Source organism: Phyllostomus discolor, chromosome 9, assembly GCF_004126475.2.
Source record: "Phyllostomus discolor isolate MPI-MPIP mPhyDis1 chromosome 9, mPhyDis1.pri.v3, whole genome shotgun sequence".
NCBI classification, from domain to species: domain Eukaryota; kingdom Metazoa; phylum Chordata; class Mammalia; order Chiroptera; family Phyllostomidae; genus Phyllostomus; species Phyllostomus discolor.
The window spans coordinates 58774590-58798224 of record NC_040911.2 but is presented as its reverse complement, the minus strand read 5'-3'; the positions used below and the strand labels follow the sequence as shown (position 1 = coordinate 58798224).

The 23635-nt window shown below is 45.7% G+C and overlaps 1 protein-coding gene and 1 long non-coding RNA gene across 3 annotated transcripts in view; one reads left to right on the top strand and one right to left on the bottom strand.

Annotated features, from left to right (window-relative positions):
* ACSS1 (acyl-CoA synthetase short chain family member 1) overlaps positions 1–19212 on the bottom strand; it is a 65767-nt gene extending 46555 nt beyond the window's left edge. For both annotated transcript variants that reach the window (XM_036009423.1, XM_036009424.1), the window contains exons 1-2: positions 18762–19212; positions 8439–8535 (exon numbers count right to left, since the gene is read on the bottom strand). In XM_036009423.1, the coding sequence (XP_035865316.1) occupies positions 8439–8535; positions 18762–19092 (428 nt within the window). In that variant the 5' untranslated portion in view covers positions 19093–19212. The remainder of the gene's footprint in view (positions 1–8438; positions 8536–18761) is intronic.
* Positions 19213–19404: 192 nt separating this feature from the next.
* Positions 19405–21951, top strand: LOC118496755. The gene is made up of 2 exons (XR_004899314.1): positions 19405–19711; positions 21752–21951. It is a non-coding gene; the product is annotated as an uncharacterized LOC118496755 (long non-coding RNA).
* The last annotated feature ends 1684 nt before the right edge of the window (positions 21952–23635 follow it).

Genomic DNA, 23635 nt, shown 5'->3' with positions numbered 1-23635 from the left:
GCCCATCTGCTGCATCCCTGTGGTGGGTACTGTTGGGAAGTCCTCACCTTAGCATGTAGCAGGGGGATTTGAGAAGGGTTTGTTACTCACAGTCAGGCTGCTACTGACCTGCAGGTTCCAGGCACTTAGCCAATAACCCGTGGTTCTAAAAGTCTGGAGGGAAGGCAGATATCCCCACCCTGCCATGCTCTGGGCACCCCACCCATCCATCACCTGCTGTGTCATCCCACAGTCTGCATGAACAACCCCACCTCTTCCAGACTCACCATCTACTAGAGCACAAGAAACCTTTTCTCTAAGCCACTGCAGCACCATCAGGACCACCATCTCCTACCTCCTCAGCATCAAGGGGGCTGCTCCCTTCCCTAGCCCTACATGTTACTATCTAGAACACTCTCCTCCTATCTACCTAGCCTACACTCATATTTCCTGCTCATGGAATGACAACAGTAACTGCTATTAAGTGAATGTCCTGTGCCAAGTACAGCTCTGAATCTTTTGCATATCCATATAACCCTCACAACTTATGGGTTATGAGTTACCATCTCCTTCCCACATTTTCCAGATAAAAAAACTGAGGCACACAGCACTTAAATGACTTTTTCACAACTCTTCAACTGAAAGGGCCTGGCTCCAGTGGTCTGGTTTTAACCAGTTCCTCTATAACCCTCAGCATCAGAATTGCTTGCTTTCTACTACAAAGGTGCCTAGATTTCATGAATTTTTTTGTCATCTGGCCCCTTATTGTTATTTATGTAATATATTGGGAGGTGGTTTATTTTTATGCAACTTTATTTAAAAACTAAACCAAAGGCTCTGAACCTGAAGCTAACCCTATTCAAAAGGGAATTTAGGAAGTATTAAAAGCCAACTCACTGCAGTTACATCCACCCTTTCTTATAATCAGGTTGAAGAACGGAGACAGTGAGATTGAGGATGAAGTAACCTTTACCTCCACAATTCAGTGTTTGGTTTTATACTCAGGACTACCTCCTCCAGGGTATGTCTCCCTAGGCATGTCTGGTCAAATGCTATATCCCAATAGTTTATCTTCTACTCTGACAGCCTAGTATGTTGTTGGCCTCTAGATTAACATTGTGGAATGGAAGTAACAGTCAGACTTCAGAATATCTCTGTCCTCCTCTGCAATTAATGCCTAATTTCCCACTTGGCATAATTCCCCTCAGACCCCAGCAGTTGGCCTTCAGCCAGAGTCTTGTCTCCTGAAAATAAGTTCTTTCCTTTCCAGAACCAAACAAAACCCAGCTTGTATCACTGAGGGCACCCATACACAAAGAGCTCCAGAGGAGTCATCACACTGGCAGCCTGAACAGGAGACACTAGTGGACTCCAGTCTGGAACCCATCCCTGAAAATTCCTGGTTTCCTGACAAGACATTCTACTGCTTGTCAGGCTTGTTTACCTCCCAGGGAAGCCACAAAAGTAACAGTCTTTCCCTAGCAGTATATGGGAGAGGATATAGGTTTTAACTTTATAAATACATGCACTTTTCCTTGTGGTTAAGGAAAAAATACAACAGGATGTTGTTCAGTTTCTTCCTCAGGTTTACATGCCCACATGTAATTTGGTGAGTCTCTCTACACTGATGCATGCAAGTCCCCTGGGCCCCAACAGCAATGACAAAACAAAGCAAGTGGGTTCATACAGATCGTTTCAAACAAGACACAGGTGGAGACGGCTCTGTTTCTTAGGCTTGAAGGTGAATCCACAGAGATTTCCAAGTTAACACCCAGAGGAAGGTTAAGAAGGGACAGTTTGCTCTGCAGACACAGCCACACAGAGGGGAATCCAGATGGCACAAAAACTTGGTGTGACTGCCTCAGGCCCAAGTTGTTTTCCTGGCGTTTCAGTCATAGCTTGAAGAAAGACAAAACTGCCTCTGAGCCTGTCATCAAGTTAGTGTTGTAAAGCAGCAGGGTCCCCATTTGAATCTTTACCTCTCTCTCAGATGGGGATAGAAGACTCAGGTTCCTCAGCACAGCCAAAGAGCGAGGCAAAGCTAGTCCAAATCTTATTTCTGGCCTTTCCAGTTGGGTGAGCTTGAGAGCTCCTAAAGCTCATTGGTGTCAGGTCCTGGACTTTAAAACTAAGGGTCACCATGAATGTGAACTAAGATTGTCAGTGTGAGCTCATGTCCAGTCCTGTTCCCAGGCCAAAGGATCAGCCAATAACTTCAGGAAGACAGAGTGTTGGGATGTCCTATTTCCAGCTTAGCTGTGGGATTTTTACTGCAACCTTCCCCAGTCATTCCTGGCAGCCCTTGTCTAGGCAAGTCCTGATGGGGACAAGACAGCAGGCAGCACAGTGTGACCCAACAGTGAGGTCCACAGCAAAGCTATGAGTCAGGCTTACCCCACTGTCTTGAGCCTCCAGAAGCAGAAAGGCAAACACAAACAGGGACAACAAAATACTTTCCTAGAAGCCACAGCTCCAAGTGCCAGCTACAGCAAAGCTTATACCCTTCCCCTCATACCCCAGAGCCCATGCAATCACACTTCCGCTCCACTCCCAAAGGCAAGCACCAGCCCTCACCAACACCCTTAGAGCTTTCATTCTACCCTCACCAGGCTGTGCCTCTTCTCTTCTCTTCTCAAAATCAACCAATCCCCAACACCTCTGGGTGGCAAAAAGTGGTTCAGAAAGGCAAAGATCCAATACCAAGGGAGATGTGCTTGGCTAGGTATGCTCCCAAGTAAGTCTCTACTACTGTGCTCAGAAAGCCCCCATTAGGGGTTTCTCTGGACATAGACAGATTCTGTCAGTGTGAGTCATTTCTGCTGCAGTCTCAAGATATGGTCATTCTAAACCATGAAATTCCAGGAGCCTTAGCTTGCCCAAAAGGACAAAGGAAAAATAAGTGGTCATTTAAGAAAGGTTCAAAATACTTCCCAGCTTCAAAATCAGAAGCCAAAGTCTTAAGGAAAGTCTTTAAAACCAGTTCAATCCAAGTAACACAGGTTTCTGCTGAATTCTGGGAGTCAGCATGCAGATTCCTCTTAGGCTAGAAGCTGGAACACCACACAGAAGTCCAGAGTCCACTGGCCTCTCTGCCCTACCCAGGGGAGCCCATTGAACAAATCAACTTTGCCTTGCATGACAGGTGGCCATTCACCACACCCATCAACCTCATTATGCCAGTTTACGATCCTTCTCTCAATTGCCCCAATATTTTAATAATGGAGTCTGTTCACTAAAGTAATTACTTTGGGGATGAGAAGAGCAAGGTGCAAGGGTCAGGCATAAGAGAAGAGGGAAGAGCAGCCTGTTAGCTAATGAGATTTTTCTCCTGAGTTGAAGTCCTCACCCTGAAAATGCCACCCTATCCTCCAAGCACCAGTAGCCACAGGAATACCCTGTGCCCTTCCCATTGTCAAATCTGAAATCCTCTACTGACCTCCCTTTCAACTGACCCTCATCATCAGACACTGTTCTGGGCTTTAATGCCCTATGTCCTGCTTCCTAATAGAGAAGTGTTTCCACTTTGCAGATGAGAAAACTGAGGGTCAGAAAGCTAGAGTGGCCCTGGCTGGTTAGCTCAGTTGCTTAGAGCATCATCCTGATACACCAAGGTTGTGGGTTTAGTCCCTGGTCAGGGCACATACAAGAAGCAACCAACAAATACATACATAAACTAAAAAAATTTATGTCTCTCTTTTTCTTCCTTTTTCCTCTTGCCCTTCCTCTCTCTAAAATAAAAATAAAAAATAAAAAATAAAGGTCACACACACACACACAGCCAGGGGACAGGGTGGGCGTGGAGCACAAACCTCCCTCCCACACCCATGCTGGGTGCCTCACCCTATGGTTTGCTCACATACCACTGCCCCTCTGCCTCCATCATCACATCTCCCCACTCTGCTGCCTTCCAAAATCTAACCTTCCACAGGACTTCCCCAGAGACTTATCAACCAGGGGTCCACAGTGAGACTTCCTACTTCATACCACTGGTATCCACAGGGACCAGCCACTCCTATGGCCTTAGTAAGTGGCCCAGTTTAAAGCCTAGGCCCAAGGACACAAATGAGCCTCTGGGGGAGGTGCCTCCAGGCTACAGGCCCACCTGGTTCCTTCTGCCCATGTGTGCTGGTCTAGCTACCCCAGACAGAGGGGCATCCCAAAGGGCTGGGCCCCTTTTTATATTCCCAGCAGGCTTCCACATTAGGTACCAGGCTACATTAAGTCTCAGTGACATCTGATGCCTGGCCCAACACACGTAGGGAGAAAGCCATCCGCTCAGCACCTGAGCTCTGGGACAGACAGGGGAGGAGGGCCTGACATCCCCCTGCTCCTCTGGATAGGAGCCCCTTATTTTGGAGAACCCCTACCTAATAAAAAGGCCCACATGGAATAACCACAGAAATACCCCTCCAGGGACTTAACTCACAGTGAAAACTATACTCAGCTCACATGGCAGGGGGGCACACACAAGATGATGACTGCCCTTTCAGGTGCAGCACTATGCCCAGCTCTACTAGTCTTGTGTTTACATTGGGCATGTTACTATGTGCTGCCCCATGGCCACTGGTAATGGAATATCATGGTCTCCTCTAATCCCTGGTATAACAGGTGAGGATGCTGAAGTCTACAGTACTGGCCAGGGTTAAAACCTGTTACAGCTTAATTAAAAGGGTCACATCTGGACTCAGGCAAAAGATGAGCTGGTTAAGATCTTTGGTAAATACTTTCAGCATGGAACCCACAGTCTTTTCTCCCCTCTGTTTCTGGGCATCCAGACACACACACCACGAGTCTTAACATCATAAACCTACCACCTTCCTAAAGGAAAGAGATCTATGTTTCTCCACAATCTCACCCCCAAGGGCCTCTGGAATATGCCAACCTGAATTACATGTGAAGGACAATCTTGTAAAATAGGCACCAAGCTGAAGAAGTTCATGTGGACAGTTGAAAAAAGCAGAGCCCAAAGGGCTATCTGGCTGCAAAGCCTTGGGGAGCCACTCAGGTTACTTGGGCCCACCTGGCTTTTGTATACCCTATCTAGAAGGCCTCAAGCATTACAAGAGGGGCCCAGGGTTTGCAGTCCTGCTGGTTCACTAGGAGAGAATAGCTTCCTCAGGCCATCCCTGAACACACATCTGAAATTGGGATGGGGTGGCCTTCTGACCCTGGCTCTTGCCTCAGGTCACAGGCTGCTCTCTTTCTTGGGAGGTGGAGAGATGTGTGCAGGCCATCCCAGGTTGATCCTCACCAAGCAAAGCATTCCTGCTCCTTCACTTCTTATAGGGAAGCGAGCATTACACTTCTGAAGGAGGAAGCTCGAGAAAACCAGTCAACGAGGTTCTACTACCAGAGATGTGGCTAGCACCAGCATAAGGCCTACCTTCACTGCTGACAGCAGGTAGCCCCATCTTGGCAGCTTTGGCCCATCTCAGAACTGGTGGCACAAAAGGAAGGACCTGATGGGGCAGGGGGGCAGGAAGGATGGCAGACAGAATTAGGACATGGGGCCTCCCCAAAGTTCCCAAAGCCAACCTGCCAGGCCTCTTCCACCCAAGGGAAATAAGGTTACAAACACATGGCAGCATTCAGAATAGGGGATACTTGAAGGACACAGGTAAGCAATCGCAGACAAGACTAACAGAGCAGAAGGGCTGTGCCTGCAACCTGGAAAACATTACTGGGACAGATCCTTTAACACTAATAGGAGCTTGTAGGAATATACCTGGAGAATGAGCATGTGGACAGTTTAAAATATATGTGTGCAAGTGTATGTACTGCACACACACATATATACATACCCCTGTGGGCATGCACATGTGTGTCTGCCTAGACACATGGAAAACAGTGTCAATTCTCGCAAGTGGGATGAAGGTGTTACTAATGGTTATTGGGGCAGGAGTTGTCAGTTCATGTTACAAAGTCAACAGTGGCTTCAGAAATGTGCCTTGTCAAAAGAAGGCACAGGAGTGAGAGGCTTTGGGCACCCAAGAAATGAGAAATGTCACCCAATGTTTACCTTGGGAGAAATGTTTACCTTGAGACAGACAAGGTAAACATAGTCCCCAGGAAACTGCACTGCCACCAGCACCCCAGCCTCTAAGAACCACAACCCCAAAAGGTTTCCATAAAGTGCTCAAGCTATGAGTCTAGAATTTGGTCTTTGTGTTTGTGGTCATCCTGGGGCACCTTGGGTGCCACTACATGGAACACTGGGCAGGAAAGCACTTTATTTTAGTGAAAGTTTGTATGCTGGCAGGACAGCTAGCACCAGTGTCTAGGTGGCTATACTGAGAGGAAAAAAATCATACCAAAAAACTGCAATGACCAGGAAAATAATTAGCCCAAGTCTTTCAAAAACTAGCTGCAGCTATAGACAACCTGTATGCACACTTTTCTTTTTACTTAAACACTAAACAGTAATAGTCATCTGGTGCTAAGATGGCTGAAGTCTGTAAAACTGTTCTAAGTTCAATCTGTAAATTTTTTGGAGAGAGAACAATAAATACTTTGCCTACACTTGTAAGTCTGTCCCTTGCCCAGGGTTACTTTGGTGTGTTGGAACTAAAGTTGTTCTCAGCTTTAACACACTGGCGGCAGTACTGGAAATTCCCCTGTGGTTCGCAATTAATCACACATCTCAACAGGCCAGCCCCAGCCCAGCTTTCAGACTATAGAAGACTACTGAACATTCACTAGGTGTGTGCATGGGCAATGTCCAGCCAAGGAGATGTCACACATCGCCACACCCCCTCACCCCCTCCCTCCAAGGATCCAGGCATGCCTGAGGCAGTGATAGAAGGAAATCAGTCTGTGGCTGGACCCACTTTATCTCCAGCATCCAGTTGGTTAGCTCCTCCAATGTAACCCATAGAGTCTCAATCTTTTACTAAAGAATCACACACAAATCAAGTTGGGCCAATAATAGTAAAGAACAATGGAGCCAGTTTATATATTAGAGCAGTGCTCCTCAAACTCTAGTGTGCACAGGGGTCCTGGGGATCTGCCTCAGTTGTCTGAGTAGGGCCCAACATTTATCTGTATAGGCAATGAGTTTGGCTGGTGGAAGATGGGTCCACACAGAAGCTGGAAAGGCCATGATGGACTATGAATGCTGAGGGTGTTGACAAAAACAGGAGAAAACAAGTAGGGCAGTACCCACTAAAAGCTGCAGCACATCCAAAAGTCAACCTGAGTAGTTTTATCATCTTTGGTGAATTTTACCATCTTTGGTGATAAATCCCAAGTTTAAGAGACATGCAAAAAATTAGGGGTGCCCAGTGGCTCCCTAATCATCCAAATGGCAAGGGAAGAACTGCTGTTTTCAAGCCCCTGGACCTGGATCTACTCCTCTGAACATTCCTACTGCATTCTCTCACTCCCATCACCCTAGCCACATGTACCTTCTCTCTGTTCCTGGGGTACCTATGCTTATTCCCCCTGAGGGTTCTGAATTGACCTGAGAAGTTCTTCCCCCATTCTTCTCATGGCTACTTCTCCTAAGCAATAGGATCTTGGCTTAAATATCACCTCCTCAAAGACACCCAGCCACACTGCTATGTATTTGGGGATTGTTTAATATAGTGGCACACAATAAAACTTGTTAAATGATTATACAAGAAAAGCTGTAAGCACCTACCAGGAGCATAATCATGATCATGACTCCTTGATGGGGAGTGGGAGCGGTGAGAAAGGACACACAACTAAGGTTCATAGTGGATGTGAGATAGTACTGTGAAGGGAACTAGAGGCTTTAGAAAAGGGAGTTTTACCCCTGGGGAAAGAAGACTCAAAGCTCTGCAGTGACCAGCCACAGAGACCCCAAGCAAGGCCATTCCCCACAGGAGGCAGCACTTGCAGGAGGCCAGTTACTATTCCTGGACACTGGGTTTGTTTGAATCCTCCGACATACACATAATATCCAGAAAGGTGCATGGCACTTAGAATATGTGAAGAATTTAAGTAATCAAAGAATACGAATGTCAGGTGTACTCCTCTGTAAAAGACTTGATTTTATTTTCAGTCTCACTTTTATAAGTGCACTAAGAATAAGAGGCTGAGCAGGCTGATCTTACAATAATTATGCCAGCATCTATTTTATTCAGCTTGCATTCATGCTTACTTTTCCTGGGATGAGAGAACATTTCCAAAGCTGAAACATGCTCCTTGGTATTCAGACAACCCCTGCCCAGGACCAAACACACACTGATGGTTCTGCACCCATAGATTCCCTATACCTTGAACATTCATTGTAGTTGTTCTCAAAGATGCAATTCCTTCTACGGGAATCTGAAGTATTGCCAAGTGAACAGGAAGGCCAGGCCTCTTCCAAGTTGGGCAATCCTGCTCCTGGAACACAGTCCAGCAGAGGTGTAGTGCCAGCATCTACAGCAAAGACATAAAGGCCCAGGAGACCCTGTGGGGTACTGAGATGCCTGCCATCAGGGGACACACAATACCTGTAGGTGATCCTCACTTCAGTTCCGGGCTCATCTCGCTCCCAGATCAAAGCAATGCTCTCCGGGGACTTCCGAACATGCTGATCCAAGCAGTTGACTGCACAAAAACATGTTAACAAACATTAAACTTGGGGCTCTTGGAGTCAGAATCAGGGGAGGGTCTGTGTGCTGTGACTTGCACTACTCTCTGTTGAGGTGGATACTTTCATTTCCCTCATCAAAGGTGAGGTTTCTATTCCTTGCAAGGAGAAGGGTGACTGTCAAAGCCTGTAAAAATAAGATAATAACTACACAAATACAATCTCACAGGTACAGGGTGATCGATCCCCTGTGAATGGTATAAAGCAGACACTTCACACCAGCAGTCCCAATCCCAGCCACACATTGGTGTTGTCTGGGTCACCCCCAGAAACCTTGACCCAAAAGACCCTGTAATTTTCAAGGCTCCTGGGTGGTTCTGTTGTATAGCTGGGGCTGAGCACCATAGCCTCAGATGTTGGAAAGAATGTTTATATATATATTTTGAATTCTCACCTGAGAATATATTTATTGATTTTAGAGGAGAGAGAGAAACATTGATGTGAGAGAGAAACATTGATCAGTTGCCTGCACTACACTCCCCAACTGGGGACCAAACTCACAACCTAGGTATATTCCCTGACTAGGGATTGAACCCACAACATTTTGGTGTATGGGATGACACTCCAACTAACTGAACCACCTGGCCAGGGCTGGAAAGAATATTTAATACAAATAGGATGTCTCTGATTCAATACAACATTCATGCAAGGGGCTCTTGCAAGTGGTAGAGATGCACACTGTCCAGGTCAAGGAGCCACATCCCTTCTCAGGTGTCCAGCCAACACCCTAAAACCAGCCTCTTTTCCAAGGAGTGTTGCAGCAATGGGGAAATGCAATGCTGGTTTTCCAAAAGACTCTGCTCCCCTCCCCCTCCATTACCCAAGCTCTGGTCACATGACTGCCCATAAAAAAAACAGGTCAATTCTGCCAGTTTACTGTAAACCTGAAGATTAGTAGAATCATGTTCATTTGCTGACATCCTGTTCAAAGTGAGCTTAGCTGTGGTTGTCCATGCTGGCCTCCAAAGCCAGGCTTTCATTGCTCACCTCTCCATCAATAGGGAAAATGATCACCACAAATATCTGCTGGGGGCAGCAGCTATCTGTCCATCTGGTCTTCAAGGTCACCCCAATGTCCAGGTATATAAATGGTTTGTTTTCTTTTCAAGGCAGTTACTTATCTTCTTCAAATCAATCTCCTCCTATGTAAATAGGAGCTGCATTATCTATCATTTCTAACTCACAAGGCTATGGCCAAAAACAAATGAAATACTGAATGTTAAAGTGCTGTTACATGAATACAAGGTGCTATTACCAACTGATAAATACCATGCTATGAGTTAGAAATTTTTTTTTAAAGATTTCATTTATTTATTTTTAGACAGGGGAAGGGAGGGAGGGAGAGAGAGAGAGAAACATCAATGTGTGGTTGCCTCTCTCGCACCTCCTACTGGGGGACCTGGCCTGCAACTCAGGCATGTGCCAACTAGGAATCAACTCTCAACCATTTGGTTTGCAAGCTAGCACTCAATCCACTGAGCCACACCATCCAGGGTGAGTTAGTAAGTTTTAAATAGGATATAACCATTCTGACAAAATTTATGGGAGATACCAAAAGATCATGATTTCTTTAATTCTTGAGAGGGTGAACTTACATGAAAATATTTATATACTTTAGCTAATATGTGTGTGAGTGTATGTGAATTACATTTTTCCCCCTTGGGTTATGTTATCTATTATTTATTCTTATAATAAAATTTTCATTACAATTTTCTGACTCTTAACAGGCATATAAATTATATGGCAAAAATATGCAATAAATAAAGATAAATGTCATGAAAAAAGTTACTATTTATTGACTCAGAAAAGTTCTTTGACTTATTAAACAAACAGATGAGAAGAAATGCCCAAAAACAGAAGAGAGAAAGAGAAAGAAGAGAAACTGAGAAGGTGCTTGGTGGCAGAACCTAGATTTATATAATAAACCCAAAATCAATGTGTGTATGTTTGTGTGTGTGTGTCTCAATATGTTCCAAAGTTGAGATATGAAGTTTTCACACTAAAACTGGGGATTTCTGACTTTTCTTGAACAAGCAGCAGATGAGGACACACCCTACCCTGGGAGCTGAGGTGGTAGTCACGCCTCAGCAGAGCAGGTCCTGTCCCTCCTCCAACTGCCTGGCCCTGGAGGACCTGATTGATGGAACAGGAAGCAGTGACCCTAGGCAGGTCATGACAAGCCTTGGAGCACCCAGCTCCTTGATGCTAAGGACAGATACTAAGAAGGGATGGAGGAGAGAAACAGAGTGAGTTAAAACTGTGCCCTGAGCAGAAGAGTGTTGCTTCCATGTATACATGAGTGTTCACTGGACCCTGGCTGCTCCAGGCATTAATGGGGAACAGATACAAATCCTTGGTGCCACCCCAGAGCAGCCTTGAGAAAATTCCAGATGAGAGGTGTGCATACTCTTATCTGAGAAGCCTGCTCCAAAACATCTTATTCCACCTTGAGTTGTACCTTCTGAGTCACCTTGGAAAAAGGCTGGCTCAGATATAGCTTAGGAAACAATCTACAGGTGGTCCAGTGACCCGCCCAAGGCCTAGCCAGGAAGCAATAGGAAGGGCCTCAAAGCAAAAGGGCTCAAAGCAAAGATGGGCTCCTGCTGGGGCTCATCTACCCACATTGCTTGCTCCCATGGCAGCTAGGGTGCCCACACATGACTGCCCAATTTCTAACCTAGATCCTCAGTGGCCCGGAGCCCAGCAGGGCATCCTGTGCATGGTTCACACCAAACAGGAGGGCAGAGGGGCCAAAGGTGGAGGGGAAAGACCTGCCCCAGGATTGATAGCATCCAGGATGTGGCTGGGTGGAGAGCAAGACAGCCCTATGTCCACCTCTTCCTGGGGCTGACAAGTCGCAGGAATTCAGGCAGGTCAGCACTGAGCCCCAGGTGCAGTGTCCCTAGGTCCCTTCCTTGCATATGGGAAGTGCTGAACAAATGACCACTAAGGCCCTGAGTGATCTACCTCTCGCCATTGGCAGTGCCAATTTTGTTAAGCACCTTCCTGCCTTGAGACCTTTGCATGGTTTCTCCCTGCCTGGGGCACACTGTACTACTCTCCCTACTGCTATTCTCACCTGGTGCCCAACTTCCTGCAGGTCCCAACCTACACATTCTCACTCTCTTGGTGAGCGCTTTGCATCCCTTTGACCTTTAATTCACTCACCTGTGATGTTTGCACTTGCTGTCCCTCTGTGGACAGGGACCAGATATCCTGTTCATGTTTGTATACATGTGGCCTAATGCAGATCAGAGAGTAGAAAGCAAAGAAGCACCACAGCTCTGTATGATGGACAGCCCACTCAAGTCCTTGAGCTAAAGGGCAACAATGGAATCTAAATGGCACTAGGTTGGCACCATGCCCCAGAGAGGGTACAGACCGCTTCCTGTCTTTATGGCTTTGTTCCTCAAGAAGTTCTCTTGTTGGTCTAAATCAGCACTTCTAAATCTCCCAGAACTCCTGGAGGGCTTCTTAGCACACAGATTGTGAGCCCCCCACCCCCCAACCAGATGTCTGAATGAGCAGGTCTGGGTGGGCCTGAGCTTTTCACCTCTAACAGATCCCAGTGATGCTGTTGCTGCTGGTCCAGGACCATGCTCCCACAGACAGGCATGTATGTGCACATCTAAACACATTCTATTTTATACATATATTCCAAATTCCAGGGTGCTTTCTTTCCCCTGTGGGGACCGGAGTGACCAAAAACACTTGCCAGCTCTGTAAGACATTTGGCTACACCCTCACTAGATGGCAGCCTGAGTCACAGGTCAAATCCATCCTCCAGAGTCCAGCCATGTCCAAACACCCACTAAGCAGAAATAACACTCTTATTATTTAATCTAAATTTCATTTTTCTAATCTGAAGTTGGGGTAACAGTTTCTAACTCTGGGAGTGATGGCAGGAATTAGATGCCATTGGAGAGTTTCTGGTCACAGGGTCAGATTTTGTGGCCATGTTCCCAAGAGAAGCACACTTCACAGCTGCTATGGTTGACACTCAGATGACATGGACACTTAGAGAAAGCACAGTGTGGGGTCTGGGTTCCAGTGGCCCTAAAACACATGTATATGTTGGCTTTTAACCCATATTTATGGGTTCTGCTATTGCCTCAATTGCAGGGAGAAAAAGAAGGGAGAGAGTGAGGATAAAAAGAAGAAATTCTTATTTCTCCACATTTTAAAAAAAGTCTTCACCCAGAGAACTAGGCAGTAGGACAAGAAAATTACATTTACAAGCATTTCCAAGAAGAGTTGGGCAGGGCCCTAGGTGCAATTTAAGGCACAAGTCAAGCCTCACCTCCTAATTCAAGCCTTTTCCAAATTTCCCAGCACACAGTAATCTCTCCTTCTGCATCGATTAGTGGTCCAGTTAATCTGCCCAGTGGTCTCATTCTGGGACACAATGCCGGCTCTGTTAAACTCTCTGCAGTCTGGATCACAAGATCACTGAGAGTAGGAACCATGTCCCTTAAGATTCACATATCGCCCTGGCTGGCGTAGCTCAGTGGATTGAGCGCAGGCTGCGAACCAAAGTGTCACAGGTTCGATTCCCAGTCAGGGTACATGCCTGGGTTGCAGGCCATGACCCCCAGCAACCGCACATTGATGTTTCTCTCTCTCTATCTCCCTCCCTTCCCTCTCTAAAAATAAACAAAATCTTAAAAAAAAAAGTTTCACATATCATAGGTGTGGGTTGGGGAGTGACATCATAATTCTTCCCTTAGCAACTATAAATGCCTTGAGCAAGTTACCCTAGTATGGATTTGCTCATTTATTAATTTGTGATTCATCTCCTCATTAAAATGCAGACTCTGTGGCATTAGGGCATTCTCTGCACTGTTCATCATTGCACATGAGCTGGAGCCTTTATTCCCACACCTGTACAATGTGACCACTTCACACTGGTGTCATGACAATGAGATGAGAAGAGGCTCCATCATGTTCACCTCAAGGCAGTTTAACATAGAGACTAGCACAGCCTTGCAAATAGCTAAGTAAATGCCTGCTGATTGTTCATAGGTTTGGCATTTGTTTGTTTGTTTGTTTGTTTGTTTGTTTGTTAAGACTACAAGGACCTGGCTGGGTAACTCAGTTGGTTAGAGTATTATCCGATATGTCAAGGTTGCAGGTTTGATCCCTGGTTGAGGCATACACAAGAATCAACCAATGGATGCATAAATAAGTGGAACAACAAATCAATGTTTCTCTCTAATTAAATATGTAAGTAAACAAAATTTATAAAGACTATGAGAGGTTATCATTTCCATTATAAAGATGGCACACACTTGCATAGGAATTTTCAAGAAATCCTGTCAGTTATTTAAACACACCAATCCTCCTCCCCAACTTTAAGTAAACCCACATACAGAAACTCTACTTCAATCAAAAGAAACACAGGAGTTTATATTCACAAAAGAATTCACAATGGGTTTTCTTTAAATAAAAAATCTTCTTGGCACAATTTAAGATATTTCATCAATCACAAAATTGCATTTTCCAAATTTCCAGAAGCACCTGATTTTTACAAATTAATTAATTTTTTTTCCATTACCATTGCATGTGCTTTATAAAGTAAGTCAGGCTTCTGACAACTATGGAGAATTCAATCTCTTCTGTAGGACTTTCTCTTAAGACTTGGGGTTATATTTTCATTTAGAGTTCCTTGAAAAACCTTAGATAAGGTATTTTAATCACTGAGAAATAAGTGAAGCACAGGAGTATAGCATCTTCTGATTGACTGTCAGTGTATCTGCCTTCTAAATTACTAGAAGCATGTCATAAAGAAGAGAAAGGTACAGCAAAATGGTTCCCATTGCTGCAACTAATGTTTCAAAAAGCATCCAGAAATCTCTGTGTTCAATGCTTAGTTAAAAATTATTACTCTATACCCTTGTTTGAGAGTTAGAATACACACACTTTAAAAAAAAATCAGACTCAGAACCCAGTGTTTAGAAAGTAGAGTGTAGTTGTGTGTTTGAAATCAACACATGTTGTTACCTTCTGGCTCTGCATTTGCAACCTCCTCACATCTTGAGCTTATACGCCACAGAGCAAAACATCTGTTGAACTATAACTGAGGACAAAGCCAAATTTCAAAAACTGGAAAGAATCTTTTTTTAGATCTTGGCTTTCCAAAGAACCCTCTGTAAAGCAGTTTTATGTAGAGGTAATAGAAGCAAGACACTGAATGGGGTGGTGACTATCTTTATGCCCATCTCTGACATCATGACTCACCTGGTGACCTAGCTACCAATCCAGAGCTCCAGAATGGCCTTTGAGCCCTGTTGGCCACCTGCATACCCTCTTGACCTGTTTCCTGCCTATCCCAGATTTATCAGATGCGAGCCCATGTGGTCCTGTTCAGAGGAGACACAGCACTCTCAGCAGCACTGCTGAAGACCAGGCTCAATGTCATAGTCCTCCACACACACACACCTCCCTACCCCTACAGCATTCATTAATAAATAACAAAGACCAGTGATTGGGCATGAATAACACACTAAAGACTGTGCAAAGAACCCTGACCAGGTAGCTCAGTTGTTTAGAGCACCATCCCATCCCCAATATGTCAAGGATGTGGGTTCAATCCCTGGTCCTGCCAGGGCTCATGCAAGAATCAACCAATGAATACATAAATAAGTGGAACAACAAAATCAGTGTTTCTCTGTCTCTCCCTTCCTCTATCTCACTTAAATCAATAAACACAAAATTTATATAAAAACGGATTATGCAGTGAGCTTTATTAAGTATTTTCTCATTTAATGCTAACAACAACCCTAGGATTTCCCAGGCCATCCACTGCTGGTCCAAAGACACCTAGCAGCTCCTGCTGTGGTGTCTGTGACCTCTGGTTGACATTCACTGAGCCATTGCCAGGCTGTGAGAAGCCCTGTGTAGGTGTTTGGGGACACAGCTCCAGCTGAACCCAGCATGAATCATCCTGGTCAAGGTCCCAGACTTGCAACAACAGCCCCAGACATAGACCAGTGGGGAGCAGAAGCAAGTCATGCCCACATGGCCCTGTCCAAAGTCCTGACCCACAGAATTGTGAGCATAATACAATACTTGGGGGTCATTTGATATGCAATAGTAGCAAATAGAACCAAATTCAGACTGTCCTAATTGTATAAACAAGGAAACCAGTGCAAAGAACAGTAAAGGGAAAGCAAGGATTCAGACCTAGATGAAATTCTCGACACACCAAGAACCATTAAGCTGTGCTACACCCATCTGCCATTTTTGTTTGTTTACTAGAGTCATTGCCAGGACACTAATCCCAATTCTACCCATTTAGAAATGTCTCTATCTGCCCTAGGTTAGGGGATACAGGTCAGTGGTTCTCAACCTTGTATATGCCTCAAGAGCACCTGGAAAGCTTGAAAACACAGACTGCAGAGCCCCACCATCAGGGTTTCTGGTTCTGGTGGGTCTAAGATGGGGCCTGAGAACTTATATTTCTAATAAAGTTCCTAGGTGATGCTGATGCTGTCAGTCTGGGGACCAGAGTTTGAGAACTACTGGTACAGATTTTCCTGAAGGGATAATGGGGGTTTCAAAAGTGATACTCCTTTGGAATAAGTCATCATCATACTATCACACAGATCAGATCAGTCCCAAACACACCCACCATTCCACAACATTCTAGGGGGCTCCTAGGACAGCTATGGCTGGGTTTAGCCTTTTTTTTATATCATCACCTCTGTGGTTTGCAGACACTGGGAAACAGGTCAAGAGGGTATGCAGGATATTTCTTTTTTCTTTTTTAAAAACATATTTTATTGATTATGCTATGACAGTTGTCCATTTTCCCCCTTTATTTCCCTCCCCCTATTCATCCCCTCCTATCCATATACCCCCCCTTTAAGTTCATGTCCATGGGTCATACATATAAGTTCTTTGCTATCTACATTTCCTATATTATTCTTAACTTTCCCCTGTCTATTTTCTACCTACCATTTGTGCTACTTATTCCCTGTACCTTTTCCCCCTCTCTCCCCCTCCCACTCCCCTGTTGATAACCCTCCATGTGATCCCCATTTCTGCGGTTCTGTTCCTGTTCTAGTTGTTTGCTTAGTTTGTTTTAGTTTTTGATTTTGAGGGGTTTCGTGGTTGATAGTTGTGAGTTTGCTGTCATTTTACTGTTCATAGTTTTCAATCTTCTTCTTTTCCTTAGATAAGTCCCTTTAACATTTCATATAATAAGGGCTTGGTGATGATGAACTTTTTTAACTTGACCTTATCTGAGAAGTGCTTTATCTGCCCTCCCATTGTAAATGATAGCTTTGCTGGACAGAGTAATCTTGGATGTAGGTCCTTGCCTTTCATGACTTTGAACACCTCTTTCCTGCCCCTTCTTGGACACAGATATTTCTGAGATGAGAGGGTAAACATATACACACATTCAGGGTAAGAATGCTGCTGGAATTTTTTTCCACAAGGCAGTTTCTGAAGCTCGATTTCTGGAGAAATAATTTTTTTAAAAAGAAGCACTTCTGCTAGCCAAGCACATGTTGATTCTGACCAAGAGAGGCTCAAGAGGCCCTTTCTGTCTCCTCGTGAGGTCCATCCCCAGTGACTTATCTAGTATTGAGAGGCTACAAGTGTGCATGAGCCACCAAACCTGACCATTCACAGCAGTCTCAGGCCCTCCAGTCTCAGTCAGCTTGCATAGAAGCTGCACATTTTCTGCTCTGTACTTCAATCAGTTGCTCTCCTCCCTTCCCTTGAAGGTACAAGTCACCAACTTTACAAACCTAAGGGTTTGTTTTGTTTTGTTTTCCCACTAACTCAAGGACACTTGCTGCTGACTCAATTTTAGAGAAAGCACTTATCTAAATAAGTGATTTTGATTAAACCATCAAAGTAGTAACAATATGAAAAAACATCTGGTCCAAAGTTCTTTCCTAAGTTTCTTTGTTTGAAAAATAATTGCAAGACACTACCTTGTCTTGCTACTTCTAAGTATAAATGAAAACTGCTACGACTTCTTGATCACCAATAAGTATTGGGCCTGTTCCACACCTCCAGCACTCTGTCCTCACAATCAGCCTAGCAGGAGGGCTTACTGTTCCCAGTTTACAAATGAGAGTTAGGTTCAGAGGAGTAGTTACAGGCCCAGTAAATGGTGGAGTTGTGCAACATGCCAGATCGTGTGCTTCATGTCCAGGACTTGGCCAGGGCCTGACCCTGCTATTACAATCTGCAAGTTCTTCCCTGAAACACCCCTTAAACCCCAGGTAACTCAATACCCCAGTCTCCCTGACCATGCAGCCCCCTGAGCAACCCACCCGGCTGTGAGTCCCCTACTCCCTAGGCAGCCTTGCCTGCCCACACTCCACCTACTCTGCCTGGCTGGTTACTGCCTCTAGTTCCTGGGCCTTCTTTCCTTGCTGCCTCAGGGCACAGTCTACTCATGCCACCATGCAATTCCCAATTCCTAACAAAAAAGTAGTAAATTCTATCTCAGCAATACCAAAGGACTGAGTGGCTGGTGGAGCTGGTTTCTAGGACCTCAATTAGAACCAAGTCTAAAACAAGCCTTGGGTCATTTTAGAGGATGGGAGAGGGGTTGGGGAGAGAGTCCCTCCACTCCTTTCTTCCCTCCTTTAGGCGCTGCCTGGGAGCAAGGAGATTAAGTGATTCCAGCTGCTGGCCTTGGGTTTCCTGCTCCCCAGCCACACTCCACAGCCTGGTTTGTTTACATTTCTCCTCAGGTCAGTTGCTTGGCAGGCAGCAGGTAGCAACAGCCTAATGCTATTCAGTTTTGCCTCCAGCCCGGGGGGACAGGACTATGTTAGTCCCCCCTCCTGGGCGCCGGAAACCCACCACCCCAGCCTGGCCCAAGTGTCTCCTGCTGCTCCCCGCTGGCTTGCGCTCTGCGGGGCGGTGGAACCCCGAGGTTAAACTTGAGTGTCCGCCATTGGAGGAGGCAGCTGGGGCAAGGCCAGCAGCTGGGCGACCCAAGCTGACGCTGGGCCAGGTCTCCGCAGGCGCTGGCTGGAGCGGGGAAAGTGGGATCGGCAATCGGAGTTGCTGCGGACAGGGAAGCTGGAGCCTCTGCGGCCCAGAGGTGAAGGCCCACTGACCAGTGATCTGCCTGGGACCGCTGCGCCGCTATGTTCTGTGAGTCACCTCTGGACGCATGACTAGGGGACACCCATGGTCCGCGTAGCCCACTCACCAGACACGTTTAGCTGGCCTCCCAGGAACCAGCCGATCTTGCCACTGCTGAAGTCACAGTCCCAGACTGTATGGTAGGGGGTGTCCCACACTAGCGAGTCTCGCGCCAGCGGCCCCCAAAAGGCTGCAGGCTGCCGGGCCGCCTGCTCTCTCAGCGTGTGGTAGGAGGCAGGGTGCGCGGTGTCTGCGGTGGCCAGTGTGCTGCCTGGGGGCCGGGAGGCGGCCCTGCACGGCGAGTTCAGTACAGGCAGCGGCCACCCCCGCAGTCCCGCACGCCCTTGCAGGATGTCCAGGAGCCGCCTGACGCAGCAGCCCAGACTGCGCACCGCCATCTCCCCCACGCCCCAAGGCCTCTGTCTCTGCAGCCGGACTGCCAACCCTGTTGGAAGGGGCTGGGGCAGCAGTCGCTCCAGGAGGGCCCGCCTTGTCTCCGCCCTCCCGCCACCACCCACCCCTCAGGCCCTTTCTCTGCCTGAAGCTGCCTGCGGGGCCCGCCTGTCCTCACCTCCTCTCTCACTGCAGTAGAGAAGAGGACCCCAAAGAAGGAGGAGAAGTAGCTTGGGGAGGGGCGCTGGGGAGCCGTGTAGAGCGGGGTCTTGGCCCTGGCCGGGCTGCGGGTGGGGTTCCCCTCATCTGTGTTATCGCCCTATGGGGCGTTGGGGCCGTTTTGGTTTCAGTTTATGTTTCTTCAAGTTCCTTCAACTGCGCCACGTAGCCAACAATTAGAGACTTGTGCATCCGGGAGGCAGGCTGGCTCAGCGCTCTCAGTCTTCTGAGCCCTTCTCAGAACAGAAGCAATTGATGCAGCAAAGCGCACGGGTGGGTATGAGAACCAAAGTTAGTTCGGTATGCATTTGGTGCTAAAGTGAAAATATTAATTCCTTTGTGTGTCCTTGAGAGAGAATACCTCATCTGCCAGGCCGGTCTGTACCTCCTAAAACACATATGCAGGTAAGCCCCCTGTGGGCTAAATGGGCAGATCTGGGGCCCAAGGGCAACGAGGCTGTGGTGACCTGCGATCCAATGCTTTTATCACCCAGCTGTCACCTCAGCCCAAAGGCAGTCTTCTCCTGAGGGAAGGAAGGTATGGGAAAGGGGGAAAGTAGCAGACAAGCAAATGCTCCACTAAGGTACACTGGTTTGGGACTGAGTAACTTTGGGAGTTTTCACCAATTGCTCCAGCTACTGTGGCCCAGGACCAAACCCTGAATATTCTAGCTTTGTGACATTGGGCAAGTTCCTGTATTTCTCCATACCTCATTTTACTTTTACAGAAAAATGGAAGTAATATCTCCCTTCCCTGTTGTAGTAAAGAATAAATGAGATTGTGTCTGAAGCATCAAGCCCAATAAGAATCCCCAGTCTGAGGTGCATTGGAGAAGACTGTTCAACACAAACAGATGAATTGTGATACAGCACAGCTATGGAACAGTAGCACCTCTCCAGCTAGACAGCTCTGCTCACTCTCCAGAGAGACACCTTCCGTATTTCAGCTCCAGGAAAAGGAAGTCTTAAATGTGAAAAGCAAAAGTGCACTCCCAGACCCAGAGGAAAGCTGACTTACATAGATAGAAGTCCCCTCATCAGGTCCCTGATTGGCCCATCCTCATACAAATGAGGACTCCAAATCCTCCCAGTTTGGTTGGCCCAAAAGGCACTGTCCTAATTGGTCAGAATGGAGCTTCTGTGATTGGTCAGTGAAGATGCTGCCAGGGATATAACCCGCAGTTCCAACTGGATAGGGAGCTCCAGTTGGAAAGGAAAAGTCTCCGTCCTATTGGTTGAAATAGGATTCCAAAAACTCTTCTATATTGCCTGGCTGGCGTAGCTCAGTGGATTGAGCATGGGCTGTGAACCAAAGTATCGCAGGTTCAATTCCCAGTCAGGGCACATGCCTGGGTTGCAGGCCATGGCCCCCAGCAACCACATGTCTCTCTCTCTCTCTCATTCTCCCTCCCTTCCCTCTCTAAAAATAAATAAATAAAATCTTTAAAAATATATGAACAACAGAAACCTCATATTTAAAAAAATTAAAAAAAACCCCCTCATATTATATTGGGAGATTCAGATGGCAGGAAGACAATGCAGGCAAGCAGTTCAGTGCAGGCTTCTCCCTGAAGTGCCATTTGCATGAGAGGCCCCTGCACAGAAATAACTGCTAGGCTCTGTGTTTGTTTGAACCCAGTTAGCCACCAGGAGCCTTTCTTAGTAGGCATCTTTCTCAGGGTCCACACCTAGAATCAGCACATAGGGAGCTTAATAGTGGAGGCAGTGTTTATATTGTCAAGCCAGAAAGGACAGAAGGGAACTCACAGAAACTTGCCTCAACCAGGTTCTTAAATATTTCAACACCCAAGAATAAGTACATAATAAAGAAGGTAAGCACATAGGAAAGGGGATTTTTGAAAACTGGTTTGTTGAGTTCTTTTTGTTTGAAAAAGATTCTGCCCTCTTAGTGAGATCTGCAGAGGCAAAGTCCCTACCACTCCAAGGAGCTTCTGCTGCCAGTTAGCCCCAGGCCATGTTGAATACCTGCTTCCTGCCAGAGAAGAGAGGACTTTAAGGCTGGAGAACCAGTGATAAAACCTAGCTCTAAACCTGTGCCCAGTACCTGACCTGCACTTTTAACTGAATTTAAAAATTATTTAGTGCTATCAACTGTTGCCGACTATTAACCCTTAGTGGAACAAATGAGGGGACTGAGACCAAATGAATCAGTAGACTTACTAAAGAACACCTGCCTGATGGGGTAGTAACACCAACACCCAGCATCTTCTACTCCTCCCATTCAATATCAAATCACCACTTGGCAGAGTCCTTATTTTAAATGAAATATACAAAATTGTAAATAGAGAAAGGCCATAATTGTGGTAGGGTGTCCCAAAGATGGCCACCAATATTGCATCCCCTTGTGTAAATATGTGAGAGGTGTGCTCCAAGAGGAGGAGCCTGATCCCCCTTTGAATCTAGCCTGTTGGATTTTCCTAACAGAATGTGGTGACAGTGCCCCTCTGACACCCCAGGTTTGGGCCTTGTGAAGCCACAGCTGTAGCCCCTGCTGTCTTGGAACTCAGCTGCCATGCTGTAAGGGAGTGGGGATAGCTTTCCAGAGGAAAAGACCCCATGGAGAGAACAATAAAAACTATATCTAGAATTGACTCTTCTTTAAAATAAAGAACTACATAGTTCCCGTTTCCTTCTGGTTGGATGAAGAAATGATTGTGTATACACAAAACATTTCAAAACCCATCAGGTGGTCAGATTTGCACTTCCTACAGCCCAAGTTACAAGAATTTCCTCCTGATTGTCACAGTCTTCTGAGGCCAAGGGCCATCCCTGCTATGTCTTAGAAGCATATCTCCCTAAACTAGAACAAAGTGGAGCCAATCACCCCTGACCTAGCCAGCTGTGTCTTGTGGTGCCTGGGTAATTCTGAGAGTAGCAGGTTATCCAAACTACGTGCATCACATTTTCTCCCCCGGAAAGCACCCTTGACCTTAATATGGGAAGAACCTTCCAGTACTGAAAGCTGTAGTTGGTAGGCACAGAAATTAAGAAGGACTGGGGAGGTTTCCTGCAGGACCCTTATATCTCAGGCCTGCTGTTTAAGTTCAAGATGGTACAGCCACGATTGCTGACACTCATAATCCTTAGAGATAGATGCTTTGATCATCACTTTATATAGGAGAACACAAGCACAGGGAGATGTTCACTCAAGGCCACAAAGCTAGCCAGTGGCATAGCTTCAGCTTTCTGCCTTCAAAGCTTACAGTTTTAACAGCTTTAGGGATACAGCCTACTAACACCCCTTTTGCTATTTGTCTTCATAGGTTCTACAACTGACATTACTCAGAGAGTAGCAGTAGTTCATTACCCCTAAGAAACAGTCTGTGTTGATAATTGATCCCCTGGGAGAATCACCTGCCACCAGTCACCAAGACCTAGTGTGGGAGGCATAGATGCTAAAATCCTCAACAAAGTACTGGCAAACCACATCCAACAGTATTTCAAAAAGAGCATATACCCTGATCAAATGGGACTCATCCCAGGGATGCAAGGAGGTATAATAGTCACAAATCAATAAATGTAATATATCACATAAAGAAAAGAAAGACAAAAATCACATGATGATATCAATAGATGTGGAAAAAGCATTTGGTAAGGTACAGCACCCATTTATGATAAAAACACTCAGCAAAGTGGAAGTACAGGGGTCATATGCCAACATAATAAAAGCCATATATGAAAAACCTACAGCCAACATCATACTCAGTGGACAAAACCTAAAAGCTTTCCCACAAAAATCAGGAACAAGACAAGGATGTCTGCTTTCACCACTTCTATTCAACATAGTTTTGGAAGTTCTAGCCATAGCAATCACACAAGAAGAAGAAATAAAAGGCATCCAAATTGGAAAGGAGGACATAAAACTATCATTGTTTCCAGATGACATGATAGTGTACATACACAGAAAACCCTATAGACTCTACCAAAAAACTAACCAACCTAATAAGTGAATTTGTCAATATAATGGGATACAAGTTCAATATTAAGAATCACAGGCATTTTGGTACACCAACAATGAAATATCAGAAACAGAAATCAGGGGGAAAAAAATCCCACTTGCTATAGCAACAAAAAAAAAATAAAGCACATAGAAATAAACCTAACCAAGGAAGTAAAAGACCTGTCCTCAAAAAACTACACAACACTAAAAAAAGAAATTAAGGAAGACAAAAACAAATGCAAACATATACTGTGTTCATGGATCAGAAGAATTAACATCATCAAAATGTCCATGTTACCTGAAGCAATTTATAGATTCAGTGCAATCCTATTTAAATACCAATGATATATTTCACAGATATAGAGCAA